Here is a 14,794-nt window from a genome sequence, read left to right as displayed (position 1 = left end):
AAGAATAATAGAAGACTGATATCCAAAGTTTCGCTTCGACTACACTGTAAATACTCACGACTTGGAGGTGTTAGATAGAGAACAGACTCTTTGCGGTTCTGGGGTCTCGCTTATCTCTTGATCTGTGTAAGGGGGTAGCCCTTGACCATTCCATCAAGAACATTTGCACCCACAAAGTCCCGTCGTGAGACAAGAACATCCTACGTCTCAGCCAAGTCATCGGTTAAATCTCTACAGGTCATGACGAGCACCAGAGATGCATCAAAGTTTGAACAGATCCATGATTTCCATGTATTACATCAACTCTCAACAACACCTCCGTCAACCCCTCCACTATGGAAATCCACAAACTGTGTGCCTTGTCAAACGACCACTGAAGTCTTTTTTCTTTCAGCCCATGCCACACAAACCCAAAATGCAAAAAACCAAATCTCATCCTTGTTCCGTAAGCGCCGTGTCCAAACTCCGACCAAAATAATCCAATGTCGGGGGTTTCCCTCCCGATATAGATGAGAAAAAAATGAGCATCCTTGAGAAACAAGTCCTGCCCTCAAAAGGGATTCTGCTTCCCCGCATGTTCCAGATATGCGTCCAGACCACGAGTAACATGATCAGGAATGCTCCGGCAACCAAGAATAGCAACCATGAGTAGTAATGATGGCTCTGAATGCTCAAACAAATGCAAATGTTCCTTCTGTCAAAAACGCCGCCTCGCTATGCTCCGTAATATCATTGCAAAATGCTTATAAATGTCGAAAACAGAAGTGTGGCCAAGCTTGAGTCTCCAGAATCAAGCGAGGTCAAGGAGAATCGAATCATGCTGCAGAATCCACCAAATCCCGCGGCAGAGAGGGTATATAGGGGTATCATTGGGGTATCATCATCCTCCGGATACAGATGGTGTGTGAGTGTCTTGGTCTAGCCCAAGGTTCGGCCACTGTGAATGGCCTGCGCTTGGGGAAGATGAATTGGAGTATGAGCGGTGCGCATGACAGGGGCAGATGGGATACCAGGAGATGAATACTCTGCCGGACGGCTGGAGCCCCAGCTCTCCTCGCTCAGGACTGAAAGGTAGCCGTTTCCGACCTTATTCCGCAAGGCCTCAATCTTCTGGCGATACATCTCGCCGCTGGCATCCCAATCCTGGGACTCTTTCCAATCCGCGCGGTCGTCGTCGGTGGAGTAGACAGTGGAAATGTTTGGTACCACACTGGTATCGATTCGGGGGACTTCAGGGGCGCTCACAGCGCCCGAGTGGGTGGAGAGTACCACCGGAGGCAACAACTGAGTCTCAGGCTCTTGGGAGATTCGATAGTTCCCATCGTTTGTGACTGGCGCCTTGGGCTGTCTGACAGCTGGCTTCGCCACGTGCACGTCAACAGGGGTGGGAGAGGGGAGTGTATCAGACGTGGCAAGGTCGACGATACGCCTCTTGGGCGTCTTCCGCCGACGTGTCGAACTTGTGTTGATCTCGCTCATTACAGCCTTGGGAGCAGGCCGCTCTTTTCGGAGAACGGTAGGCTCCTTGGGAGGGTTGTAGATGATGGCAGGCTTGCTCACATCAACAGTGGGCACCTCGGGAGCCTGTGGCTTGACCACGGGGACGGACTCGGGGATGGGAGGGCGTTCGACCAGCATACGCTTTTCGGCATAACTGGGTCCGCTGCCATCAATGATGACATCCTCCGTGTAGCCCGGGGTCTTGCGGAAGAGATTGAAGATGGTGACACGGTAATCCTTGTGCGTGCGTGTGAAGGGGTTGCCTTCTACCCAAATCTCATGAATGTCGGGGATACCAGTGAGTCTCGCGAGCTCCATGGGATCAACCAAACGGTTCTCTCGCAGATCAAGTCGCTCAAGGGGAAACAACTTCTCAACACCAGCCAGACACTGAAGTCTGTTGGCTCTGAGGTTCAAGGCTGTGATGGCGGGGAGGGGGTTGCGAGTGAGCGACTGAAGCGAGTCGATCATGTTGTGCGACAAGTTGAGAGCTCGAAGAGCAGTGAGGGTGGCCAGGCTGTCCGGGACCTGACTGAAGAGGTTGGCTGAGAGGTCAAGAGAGTAGAGTGTGTTGGAGAGGGGGGCGAGGCTGTTGTGAGGAATGGAGGTCATGGAGTTTTCCGCCAAGCTCAAGTGTCTCAGGAATCGCCATTTGGAGGCGGGAAGGATGCCCATCGCAAGCAGGTTGCCCGAGCTACCACGGGCGTGATGGTGACCACCCCAGGAATCCGAGAGGCTGGAATGAGAGCTACCAGATCCAGATCGCCTCATACGGTGATGTCCACCACGAACGTGATGGGACTGAGTCCGAGAACTAGCAGGTCGAGGAGGCGAGTTGCTTCGGGGACGAGCCTCCTTGTGTTGAGGCTTGGAGGAATCCTCCTGGTCCTCTCTGCTCAAAGACTGCCTTCGGCTGCCTTCTTCCACAGCATGTTCGCTAGGCGTCATCGAACCAATCCTCATGTCAACATGGTGACCAGGAGAGCTCGGTGCAGAAGCGGCCCGATGAAGCTCTGGATGGCCAGCGAGGACACCGCTTCGTCGAGGGCTGCTGCTTCCTGCCCACGCGGAGGTAGGTGATGACTGTGATTTGGAAACCCGTCTGCGACGCTTATCCATGTCGTCCAATACAATCTCAATCAGAATGTCCGCAGGATCCTCGACGCCAGCACGCTTGAGTGTCAATGACCGCAGCTGATCGGCCAGACGATCCCAGCCGAAAAACTGTCGAAAGTCGATGCTGTTGACCTCGAGGGCCTGGAGATTCTTGAAAGCGTATAGAGGGACAGCCGAGTCAAAGGGGAACTCCTCGTAGCCACGGATCAGGCGAGCACGCCAATCTGGTGCCAGCTTCAGGCAGGGGATCTTGGTAAACGCAGAGTAAAGGTACTTCATGTCGGCTTCCAGAGCAGCCTTCTGGCGTTCAGTGCGGGCAGCAGAGATGCTGGCACCGATGCCAAAGCTGGCCCACAAGGCAGACATGCCAGACATGACGCTGCGCATACTCGATACCGAATGAATGGAATCGATATCGGAACCCTTGCTCCTCGACCGTTGGGTGTTGCTAAGGAACGAAACATAGTTGGCGGAGGATGAGCTGTCGTGGAGGTTTTCTAGCCGGACCTTCATAGGGCCAACATTGATGTTGAGCTCTTCGAAACGCGATAGGAGGTAGAATAGGTGGTGAGGGGTGAGCGCCAACTTTGCCGATTTAACATTATGGGAAGTGAAGCTGAGGGCGCCCAGCGACAAGGCGGCGGCGAGTGAACTCGAAGTGGATGAGGAGGTAGCGGGTCGGTCGGGGAGGGAGGTCGAGGTCTGGGAGAGGGCGGCCGCAGAGCCAGTGCTCTGAGAGGATTTGTGCCGAGTTTGACGGCGTTGCAACTGAAGGGCGTTGGCGAGAGCCTTTTCATGCGTCCGCACGAAGCTGGCAAGTTGCTACATCAGTCAGCTGGGTTGCCCAACTTTTCGAAACTTTCAAACACCCTCATACCTTTATGAACAGTTCTCCGTCTTCTGAATCCATAGTTATTGTCCACTACGCATAGGAGCGGGGTCCGGTCGTGGTTATAGAAAAGTATATGGTCTGATGGGAGAAGCGATGCCGGGGAGGGATGGCGTCGCCTGGGGTATCACGGTCGGAGGAAGATCGAAGGTTGCAAAAGTTCGACCTATTTCACAATAAGGTTAGTTGGATGCGTCGCCAAGCGGCAGCTGAGAAGGCGCAAAGAAATGTATAAAATGTGAGCAAACAAAGCACGAAGGGTTCAAGGCGTTCTGCACAAATCTCGGCATCCAGTCTGCAGGCGGGGTTGGCATGACATGCCAGCTGAAATAGGGCGAAAGAAGTGGTTGTATAAGTGTAAGTCGACCGGTGATCGTCATTGCACAGCCTCGCTGTTCACTTTGCCGCCCGTGAGTTGTAAGATGGGAACCGAAATCGTAATCGCGGTCACACGCATTCGATGATCGTTGAGGCAGCAGTCACGGAACACGGGCGAGGAGGGAGCAGCGATGGCTTCGGAGAAGAGGTTTGGACTGGGAGCACGAGATTTCTGGCCAGGAGAAGCGAGTGCAGGACACCGAGAAGTGCGCAGAGCGTGGCAAACGAGATGAAGGTTGCGGATTTGCAAGAGGACAAGATTTTCGGGCGGAAGACAGGTAAAAGCAGACAAGGTTCGGTTTTCAAGCGTGAAAAGCCGTGGTAGACACAGAAGCGGTAGGCAGCCGTGACGAAGACCCGAGCGTCTTCACCACGGAATCCTTCTTCACTGTTGTCGCAGCGCAGCAAATCAAATAGCAACAAATAGACAGCGATAAACAGCAAGCAATTTAGAGAGACATGCAAAGCAAACGCAAGAGAAGAGGGAATGATGGAAGGGAATGCAATCAAGATCATCGCGGAGCATCATGGACTCACCTTTGACGAGTAGGGAAAACCCAGCAGCGGTTGCAGCACAGCAACAGCCCAAAGCCAGGAAAGGATTGTAAAGCCTCGACAGGTTCGCCAGACAAGAACAGCTGCGAACCCAGATTCCTCCGTGGCCCTGAGGATGCCCTCGAGAGGATTGTCGATAGGAAAAGGAGAGGAGGAGGAGGAGGATGGCGTTGATGTGATCCAGGAGTAGACGGGAGGACGCAGAAGTAAAGGAAGGGTCCCAAAAGGAAGGTGGAGGGGCCTGGAGGGTTCCTATAGTAATATGGAACGGGCGCTGGCTGCGCAAGAGGGACCCGTCGAGGAGAGGAAATGACCAGGGTCTCACCTGGGATGGGATTTTTCTGGCTGGCTCTGATTCTGCTGCCTCCATGCGTCGACGAGAGAGATCACAGCGCTCTGCAACGACCTGGCAGGCCCAGTAACACAGGGCATCTCAGGCCTGTCCTCGCACTCCCTGGCACCTCGACACCCTCTCCCAGGACTAGCACGGTTTTTCGGTCTCCTAAGCACCACACCCTGGCAGTCTGGCTGGTTCATCAGCGGTCGTACGGGCGGCTGATTGGGGCTGGACGGGGCCAGTTTGGGGGCACGCACCCCATCTCGCAAAGTATCCGGTACTTGTGACCCGCCTCAGGAGCAATGACCATCAACGGGGTGTCCACTGAGGAGCCTGTGGGCGGCCACTTGGTGTGGACCCTGCTGGGTCTCTTTGCCGCCATCTGAACGAGGGTCTCCCCCCATCCCGGCCGAGGGCATTCCCAATCCAAAGCATGCAATCCCCAGAAATCGTCCAATGATGATGACTGCTCAACCACCGCCTGCATGAGCGCATTGCAGTGCAGTGCAGAGTGCAGCCAGAGCCAGATGCGTATCCAGAAACCATCCGCCTCCCTCTCGCGCGCGGTCGTCTCGGGCCTTGATGCCATCCGCAGCCAAGCAGCAGCAGCGCCTCTTCGCTTCGTGCGCTCCGCATCCATCGCATCTCGGTCTGCAGCCGGGATGAGATAACACCGACGACGACTGGGGGATACTGCGACTACGACTTCGACGACGGAGACTACTTACGTACCGATCAGAAATTGGCCCTGGCTTTTTACCTTGCTTGCATCAACTCAACCTTGGACCATCCAGGATAAACGATGGATCCAACCAATCCATCCCTGGTACCACCGCACCTCAACCGCGACGTCTTACTCAAGCCAAGTAGGGATTTTCCCGTCACCTCTCACCTCAACTCCGCATTCATCCATCGCCTCTCGATTTTTCGCGTTACCCCATCGTCATTGTCGGTCAGGCTGGATTACAAGAGAACCAGCTTGGAAACTTGGAACAATCCAGTAATGGAGAATTTGGGTGCCCAAGAGGTTGAGTTCAGTTCAGCCCAGCCCACCGCCACTTTCGTATCCGGGGAGTTGGGCTGGGAGAGAAACATGTTCCAATATCAACTCCATATTTTTGGTTATCTTCACTCAACTTGCGCCTCATGATTCCACTCATGAATCTGCAAACTATAGAGGGCAGACAATGGTCGGCGGACCAGCCTTGCTAACGCCAACTACCAATTCACTAAGCACGTCTTCTCAACGTTCATAGTCATCTCTCGATATGTAGGCAGTCGCTCCGGGCTCGCCGTGGGCTGAGAACAGCTCGATAACGAGCCCGAGAGGTTACTTGCAACACAATGACAGAGAGGGCAACACCAAACAGGCCGCCGAGCGTTCGATGGTCTTAAGTGGAGTCGTCGAACGGGACCATGCTCGAGTCGCTCACCACAGTGGGGGTCCTCTTGGCGTGCACCCACCTGGCAGGTCGAGGAAAAAAAGATATGCCAGTACAAACTGATTTGATTATCCTCCCCTGAACGGAGTCTATAAAACATAGAAATAATATATAAAAAGGACATCAGGGTATTACCTTTATTATGGTATACACTCAGGTATTTTATCATATCTTGTATAAATTTAATTATTATACGTGAGAAGAGTCAAGTAACCCTCTTAATGTTCTGGTGTCTCGTTTATTTCTTGACCCGCGTGGCGTGGACCAGGATCAGGAGGACCAGGCCAGACGCGCAACGACTTGGCGAGTAGCAAGTGAGAATGCAAGAGCTGCGCTTGAGATTGGTGATGGGTGTTCCGCCTAGATGGCCAATCTAGCATGGGCGCAAGCCGCTTATTTCCTTTAGGGGGATCTAGAGAGGCCGTAGCGTCGGCTGCGGTCGAGGGTTCGGGAAGTCTGTTCAAGACGGGTGTTTGCGCGCTGGGCCTTCATTTCCAACAGGACCAGTCCAGGCTCAAGCATCGTCAACAGCAACACGACGACGACGAATCGACGATGAAATGCGGCGCGGTTGTTGGTCGGTGCGGGCAAAGATGAGAGATTGAACCGTGTGCGTGCGCACGCCTCAGCCATGTCTCACAGGCCAAGCCAAGCAAGGCTGGAGGGGAGGCATGGCATTGACGGACGGCACAAGGACATGGACCCCGTCCCCCGCCGTTTTTATGGATGTTGTTGTTTGTTTACTTGGCCCGGAGATGCCGCTATTGATCATGGAGACACTGATATAGCCTCCTCGATGGACTCCCGAATGAGGACCGAGAGATCGAGAAGAGGCAACCGTCAAGCAGACAAGAGTCAGGATGCTGTCGTGCAACGGAAGAATTTGTTCGCCTCTTCTCCTATCGCGACATTCTGATTACCGGGTAACTCGACGACAGGCACTTGTAAATTTCTCAGTCGGTGGAGCGCCGGCACTGGAGATGCACCAAGCAGCAGCAGGACAGAAATGTCATGCAGCGCATCATCATCTTCCTGACTCGCAGTCTGTCGCAGGTTGTCCTTGCATCAAAGCAGTCCCCTTCTTGTCGTGTCCCGAGACATGGCAGATCACGCCTCGAAAATCCCCATACCAAAGGAGAGGCAAGACTTGTTATCTCGGGGAGTCGCACAAGCCTCCTCTTATGCCCAGCCGAAACCCATCAGCCGTGCCGCCGCCGTTTCGACGTATTGCCGGCGTTCGTTGATGGGTACTGTACCTGAGATTGGATTTGATCAAATGAATATGGATGTCAGTCCAAGGTGCACGCAACATCAATCACGCCGGCCAGCCAACCACCACTGGTCTGCTCCAGAAGAATCCCACCTCGATCAACCATCCACACCAACCACCATGCTCTGGATCATCCATCCATCCATCCGCTTCAGCGCAGTCCAGTGCATGATTCACTGAATCAACAGCAGCAAACACCCACCACCAACCGCGCATCCAGATCCAGAACCCCCGAGCCTGCCTGTATCGCGGCCGACGTCTGTCATGACTCCATGGCACATCCAAGACATGCCTATCACGCAGCACAGCTCGTTGCTGCCACGAGACCATCCGCTCCGTTCCGAGCTGTCCCCCTCCAACATCTTATGCTCGCACCACGCGCATTCCCGTCATGAGGATGGAACATGCGGAAGAGGCCATTTCCTCAGCTCAGCTTTACTTCTGTGGGAGAGTCTCTGCCGCCACTGGGCTCTCCTTAAACCTCCTTGTGGCTCGCATTGGATCTCATCCAACCCATGATCCATCGCATTCTGCATCTGCATCTCTGCTGCGCTACGCTACGCTGCGTCTTTGGCCTGTGTCGGGCACCGCCTTCAAGCGGAGCCTCTGACCATTTGCTTTCACTCTGGGCCGCTCTGGGCGCGCCCCCCAGCAGTTATGTCATATCTCCACTGCACCCGCGTGGCGCCGACGTTTGATTGGGGGAGTGGCATGTCATCTTGCTTCAAGGGCCTCTTGATCCCCTGGTCGCAGTCCCATGTACTAGGGACAAGTACGAGTACTTCTCACCTGCAACTTGCAGGGTTCTCTCCTTTATCCTGGGCTGTTAGTGGACGCCCATCCCGCCCGAACCACCGCAAGATGTTCCAGCTCGTCTGTGACGGCCATGATCTTCAGCATCTCTGGCATCCCGCTGCGCTTCAAACGACCAACCACTGCCAAGACGCGTCCGGGCTACCTCACTGCGTCACTCTACGATAATGGACATTGGATAATGTGGCCATTTCCGTATCGATTTTCATTAACTTGCAGAAATCCCATGACAACTGACTCGACTGTAACAGTCGATCTCTTCACCTCAAACCCGGTCCAGCCCGCGGATAGGCGACTTGCTACCTACCATCCAAAGGATTTCGAGAGCAGAGGAGACACTGCCCTCCGTGTCATGATGTTTGTCCCGCAGAGGCCGCTGGCCAAGAGTCTGGGGCGGTTTTGTAGAACCTGAAAGAGACATGGCTGCACTCTTCGTCCACTCAAAACGTTGCGCCGCTTACAAGTTGAGGCACCTCTTGTCCAGGCCCCCCGGTCCATCAGCTCGCTCTGGAAAAGTTGGCTTGTCGAAACAGCCAGTGTCTTTCAAGAGCTGCAAGTTGGGATGGAATGCCAATTCATTCTGACGGGTTCTTGGAAGAGACATATTCTACTCGGGCTGACACTTCAGACCGGTGCGGTTTCTATTTTGATGGCGGCTGTCGTACATGGATTCACGATAGGAGCAAAGTCTAGACCCTCCAGTGGTTCGGCGCCGACATCAGCCCCGTTCAAGGACCCTTTCATCCTGCCGGATCCGGCAATTTGTCTCTAAAGACATACGACGTTCCCTTCAACCCACGAACTACTGCACGACGACATCGTCGCTGCGACCATTGTCACAGACAGACACGGCTCAGACCATGTTCGCGCAACTCGCAGGTGGTGCTTCGACCGTGCGAGGGCAGCCCCATGAGTGCGTTTCATGGCCTCTGAGAAAGAATCGTGATGGATGCCGATTGAGGTTTGTTTGCACGAGAGTGCGGCTTGGAGTGCTTGCATCATCCCGCGGGAATCAACAGAGCAAGGGTCCAACAGACGAGAGCAAGGGTCTCATTATCGCGCGCGCACTGGCCATAATCTGGCATCACCATCCTGTCCTGTCCTGTCTTGGCCGAGTCATGCCGCCTCGAGTGTATTGTCCGATGCGAGACATGATTGAGGGCCATGTTGCACTCTCGGTCTGGGGAATAAAAAGTGCCGTCGCGAAATAACGACGTGAGCCAAAGTTGAAAATCCTCAGATGAGATCCATACCATGCCATGTCCCACCTGGAGAGGACTCTGCTGCGGCCGGGTGGATCTAGCGTCTCGTCTTGAGTGAGCACAGAGAACCATCAAGTCCCCAGATCCAATGTCTTGACTTCACCAGTGGCTCATCTACAGAGGCCGTTTCACCAGGTCGGATGATTTTCGAGACTCGTCCGGCAGAGGAGAGGGAAGAACCGGTAAACCATGTCCGTACATCGGAGGTTGACCATCACCTGCTTCGGATGTCGTGAGATGAAGTGCGCGACGCCGGCTCGGAGGGCGATCTAGTCTTGATGCTAACAGACGGAGGATCTTGGGTGGGTGGGATAGACCGCCCAATTCAGCGAATAATCAATGATACTGTCCCTCCCAAACTGCCTCATCTACGTGATGGCGCTGGTTTGCCGTGTCGTGGGTTGACGGCTGAGCCTCCTTTGACCCTTTGCGCTACTGGCGGTTGTTCTAGAAATCGAGACACGGTGACCAATGATGGGTGCCAGGTGCGTCCTCAGCCAAATTGAAACGAGGGGCACATGACGCTTGACGGTCGCATTCCTCTCTCCCTCGAAGCTACGGGAGGTGGCAGCTCGGGGGAAGGCCGTGTTGGATGCTGGGTTTGCTGATATTGGCTGGGATATCGGACGTGATTCGCCCATCCTCCGCTCACCGCTGCTTGACCCCCCGCGACATTCAGTCGTCCAACCCCAGGATTTGAGCATCACATACAGGAGACCGCAGGACATGACACCCTCAGCGATCTCCAGTGCCTTAGTACATGTCACGATGCATCTAAAAAGATCTTCTGGCTCATTCGCGAAGCATCACGCAACTCGCTCACGCAGGTGTATGGCCCTGTGCCGTCTCGACTGTCCTTGAGGAACACCGTCGGCGATCGACCGACGAGAGACGACACTACGGCGCGTATCAGGGTCTCTGTTCAAAGGTCCAGGCCCTCTCTCGCTGGAGCATTCTACCCCTCGATCTGGTGGGGAATTGTCCAATCTGCTTGGGCGACATGCCACCTCTGCATCTCGAGGTTTGATGGGCTGCTGCAAACCAACGCGCGACAATGATGATTCTGCTTCTTAGGGGGGCACACCATTCGTCGAGTTCTAAGGAGCACGAGGGGCACGCATCTCTAGAGGGGATCTGGCGTTGGTAGCGAAAACGACAAGCGAGTGAGCAGATGTCGGATCAAGATGGGATGGTCCAAGTGAGCTCTCTATTGCCCGCAAGCCACTCCGCCGATGCGGCTATCTGCACAGATATCATGACACTGCTCCAGATGTCTGGGCCCCTGCTCTCAAGGGCGAAAGTGATTGCGTGGAGCCATGTTTCACGAGCGCCTGGAACAGTCACTTGAATGGGCGCCGCTGCTCTGTGACAAAGGCGGATGCGTATTCGTTTGGGGGACAAAGACGGTGGGTAGGCATGTTGCATCGCCCACATACCGACCGGTCGACGAGAAAAACGCTCCGAGGACTTGGGCTTGAAGCAAGGCACAGAGTGGACATCAACTGCAGGGCTGGTGCAACAGTTGGCTTGCTGGTGCTCGGCGGTAACATGACTTCGGACTTGCAACATTGAGGCAACGGATATCGACAATGGAAGATCACGTCGAGCCTCCCTCCGCTTACACCGAGCCGAGCACACGACAAGTACGAGTACTTCCAAGACCTGTGGTCCCTTTCTTCCTCTCGGCCCACGGAATGCCTGGTTGGCCATATGTCAGAATCTGCGTGGGCGCCAATAAGAGAGGCAGCGCAAGGCGTGTCGGCCACGGATCTTTGTCGCGCGCAGCTTTCTCGAGGTTGGAGTTCTGAATCTGGTCTTGATCTTCATCTTGACAAGAGGCCTTCCAAGGTATCGACCGCATCGTTTCCACAGCACTAAGCCCCCCCAGGTCAGGGTCCCTCGTCCAGGGTGGGACGCTCAGAGCTCACCGCAGGCCGTAAAGGGCTGACCCAACCAGGAGCACAAGCTTGATGACGTCGATGAGCCCACAACAGCTGCTGACAGGCATCTTTGTTTGGACCCTCCGGATGGAGTTTTACAGATGTCGGCAATTCATTCTGATAGAGCTGATGATGGCGCAGGCTTCAATGACAAGCCTAGGCGATAGTGTGTGCGCGCGGCTACGACTCTGAGGTTTGGACCCTGATTTGCAGGGGAGGGGGTCCGAGTGTTTTGATGATCGCACAAGGTGTTGGATCCATGTACCGGACAGAGTTCGATTATTCTCTCAAAAGATGCACGGTAAAATTGCCATGGTTCACTCATCATGGCTCGATGGCATGATCTCAAGGCGCCCGCCGCCGTCCAAACTCGAGTGACACCGCGCGCGAGTCGCTTGATTGATGGGCGCCCACAAAGCAAAGAAGCGAAACCCACGGCGCTAGGCCCCGCCTGTGGAGCTTCGAAGTTGCTTGCATTGGATCGTCAAAAGGCTGTTCAGCGAAACTGTCAGGGATAGCCTCGTCTGCTGAAGCTGGGAAGGGTGAGGCTGGCTGACCGCTTCCCATTAGACTGGACGACGACGACCTTGGTTTGGAGGGGTAAGATATCGAGGGGCTCCAAGTTTTGCATACGCAGGAGGGGAAATTTTCAACTTTTTCCACCCCCGCCTTCGGGATATGTTTGGGTCCTGCTTTCGTCATGCCGAAGGACAGATTCCATGTTGGTCATTGCTGCTGTTGCTTGTGCCTGTGCTTAAGCGGCTGGGACTAACCAATCTTGAGGTGATAACTGTCCATGTTGAACATGGACCCCTCGACGATCGTGCAGGGACTGTCTACGATGTGCCAGCCACTCGCGCCATGGGCGTTTGCAGTCGAATGTCAGTGCCGGCGCCATCCTCGACCCTTTGTTTGGTTTGGTTCGACGGGTGGCTTTGCGGCAAATCTCTCTTTCTTTGTGAGAGATCATGTAGTGGTGCGTGGGCTGATCTGTGGTGGCTGACCAAACTGCGTGTAAGTCGAGTCGAGTTGAACGACACGCCAGTTTGGTTTGGGGCCCGCCGCTCCGGAAGATCACGAGGGATCGTCAAGATGCAAAGTGCCGCAAACATGGACTTGTTCCATGGACGTTCCAATCGAGATGTGGAGATTTCCAACTTTCCATTCAGGGAAAGAGGGCAGACGAAACGAGAGCCCCATGTATCGTCTACTTCTCGCCCCTCGAGTCGCATCTCATCTGTGGAGTTGAGACGTAGCATGTAGCCTCCATCATACGTGATGTCTGCGTTGGGTCGTTTGCTCGCCTCAATCTTGGCGGTGTGTTGTTAAGCTGAGCGATTTGCTTACCTGTGGGAGCATCTCGGAACGGCTGGGAAACGTTGCTGCTTGTACGCGATCAACACCATCATGGCGATGTGCCGCTGCTCGCGTGCCCGACGGATCGGGCGATCCCATCACGAGGGGTTGAAGAGACTGATGTGGTCACAGAGGAGTTTTCTGTATTGCGGGAATATTCTTCAGGAACATTACAGCCTGTGGCTGTGCTCCCGTAACTGAGGTGGTGAGAAGTGAGGCTATGAGGCTCATATCTTGGATCAAGGCTTTTCATACACTCTTCTTACACGGTAACGTACAGGGCAGTAACACATCTCGGCTTTCACGCGGTATATCACGGAGTCGCCGTCTCAAAGTCCTCTTCTATCCTCTCTTGCTTGATACTTGCAAGTCCCCCGAGTGTCGATCATGGCTTGATATCCACGAGCTTCTCCAACGTGCGGAACCCATCATGTGCAAAGCCCTGGGTCACGTCCACCTTGTAGTCCTTGCCGTCCACGTGAATAATGCCATAGCCCATATCAGTCCAGGCCGACTTGACTCCGTTGAACATGGCGGACACTGCCCGACCCATCCTGCGGAAGGGCATCGTGAACAAGTGCTCCATGTCGAACTTGCGCAGTGCCTTTCGCTTGACCTCGGCCGCGCGCTCCATTTCCAACCGCTTCAGCTCTGGCACGAACTCATCCGGTAGTGAAAATCGACTCTTGAGCCAGACCTTGTCCAGTGGTGCTGTAATGACCTTGGGCTTGAGCATCGGCAACATGCGCTTGACCGTCACCTCCATCTGAATAGGCGCAGGGCCGGCGCTCGCGGGGCTACCGGCGATGGGTGCGAGCCTAGCAGCCTGGGCTGGTAGGATACGGATATGGCCGACGATGTTGGGAGTTTTGGCAATGAGGTAGAAGCCCATAGAGGCAAGCAAGAGGTAGGAGGCGCCGAACGTGATGCCGACCCATTGCGGCACACCTTCGGGCTGGTTGACAGCCGACCTCGCAGTGAGAGCCGTCCATGTGAGAAGAGAAACACCGCTAGTCCAGCAGCCAAAGTAGAACCAGAAATGTGAGGGGCCCTCGTAGAGGATCGTCGGGGTGGGCTTTGTCGCGAGGCTCTTGATGAAGGCGTACCGGCTCGGGGCAACGGAGGATGCGGGGGCAGCGGCGGCGATCTTCGCAGGCCGGGTGGCTTTCACGGCCGGCTGGGCAGCTCGGCGGAGGGATGTGGTGAAGAGGCGGGATCGGAGGACGGCGGATTCGGCGGCGCGGGGTGCGAGGAGGGGCCGGAGACCGGGGAGGCAAAAGCCCCTTGCGAGGCTAGCCATGATGTGGTTTGTGTCGTTTGAGCGGAAGAAACAGAGACTGTTGATGCGTGTAGTGTGTTACATGTGCCTTAGGACGTCCAATTGGGCGTGTGGTGTCATGAAATCACACTCATGTGTAATATTTTGCGGCTTCTCAAGCAAAAAAGTGAAGCTATCCAGAAATTCAACTTTCAATCGAGCTAAACCCATCTGGGGTTATGCGGAAATAAGCCGGGGATCATTTTGGCGTGGTCGGGTTGCGGCAAAATGTCGTCCGAGGGGGATGAGGGAGGGCGACAAATTAAGTGGAACAGTTGAGAGATATACTGATGAGCATGGATGTTGAGCTGGTGAAGCCATCTTGGTGAATTGTTATTAAAAAGTCGGAGGGGCAATATATAGGCATACTTGCTAGTATTTGGTCATGTTTAAGCTATTAGACAGTTAATGAGATAACAATTTGAATGGTGTGTAAGTGAAGAAAACCGTTAAGAAAATGTTACTTTTCTGTCCCCTGCGTTCCTAAGCTTCCCGCCAAAAAAAAACGTCGCCGTATCCACTTCAGCGCCGCCATCCCAACAGCTTCAGCTCAAGAAATCCATCCCTCCAACACCCCCCCGAGGCCGCTCCTACGTGCCCTGAATTCCCTCCACAGCC

General features: G+C 54.6%; 2 protein-coding genes across 2 annotated transcripts; both read right to left on the bottom strand.

Annotated features, from left to right (window-relative positions):
* Positions 1–918: 918 nt before the first annotated feature.
* On the bottom strand, positions 919–3,526 carry LRP88_09749 (leucine-rich repeat domain-containing protein; the record flags this gene model as incomplete). The annotated part of the gene is made up of 2 exons (XM_083246227.1): positions 919–3,438; positions 3,494–3,526. The coding sequence occupies 2 exons, from the start codon at positions 3,524–3,526 to the stop codon at positions 919–921; spliced, it is 2,553 nt and encodes an 850-aa protein (XP_083097340.1).
* Positions 3,527–13,243: 9,717 nt separating this feature from the next.
* On the bottom strand, positions 13,244–14,158 carry LRP88_09748 (uncharacterized protein; the record flags this gene model as incomplete). Its single annotated transcript, XM_083246226.1, has 1 exon — positions 13,244–14,158. The coding sequence occupies one exon, from the start codon at positions 14,156–14,158 to the stop codon at positions 13,244–13,246; it is 915 nt and encodes a 304-aa protein (XP_083097339.1).
* Positions 14,159–14,794: the final 636 nt, after the last annotated feature.

The sequence above is a fragment of the Fusarium phalaenopsidis genome (genome assembly GCF_050370095.1).
Source record: "Fusarium phalaenopsidis strain FUZ10S chromosome Unknown contig_32304, whole genome shotgun sequence".
NCBI classification, from domain to species: Eukaryota; Fungi; Ascomycota; class Sordariomycetes; order Hypocreales; family Nectriaceae; genus Fusarium; species Fusarium phalaenopsidis.
This window is presented reverse-complemented; position numbering and strand designations above follow the sequence as displayed.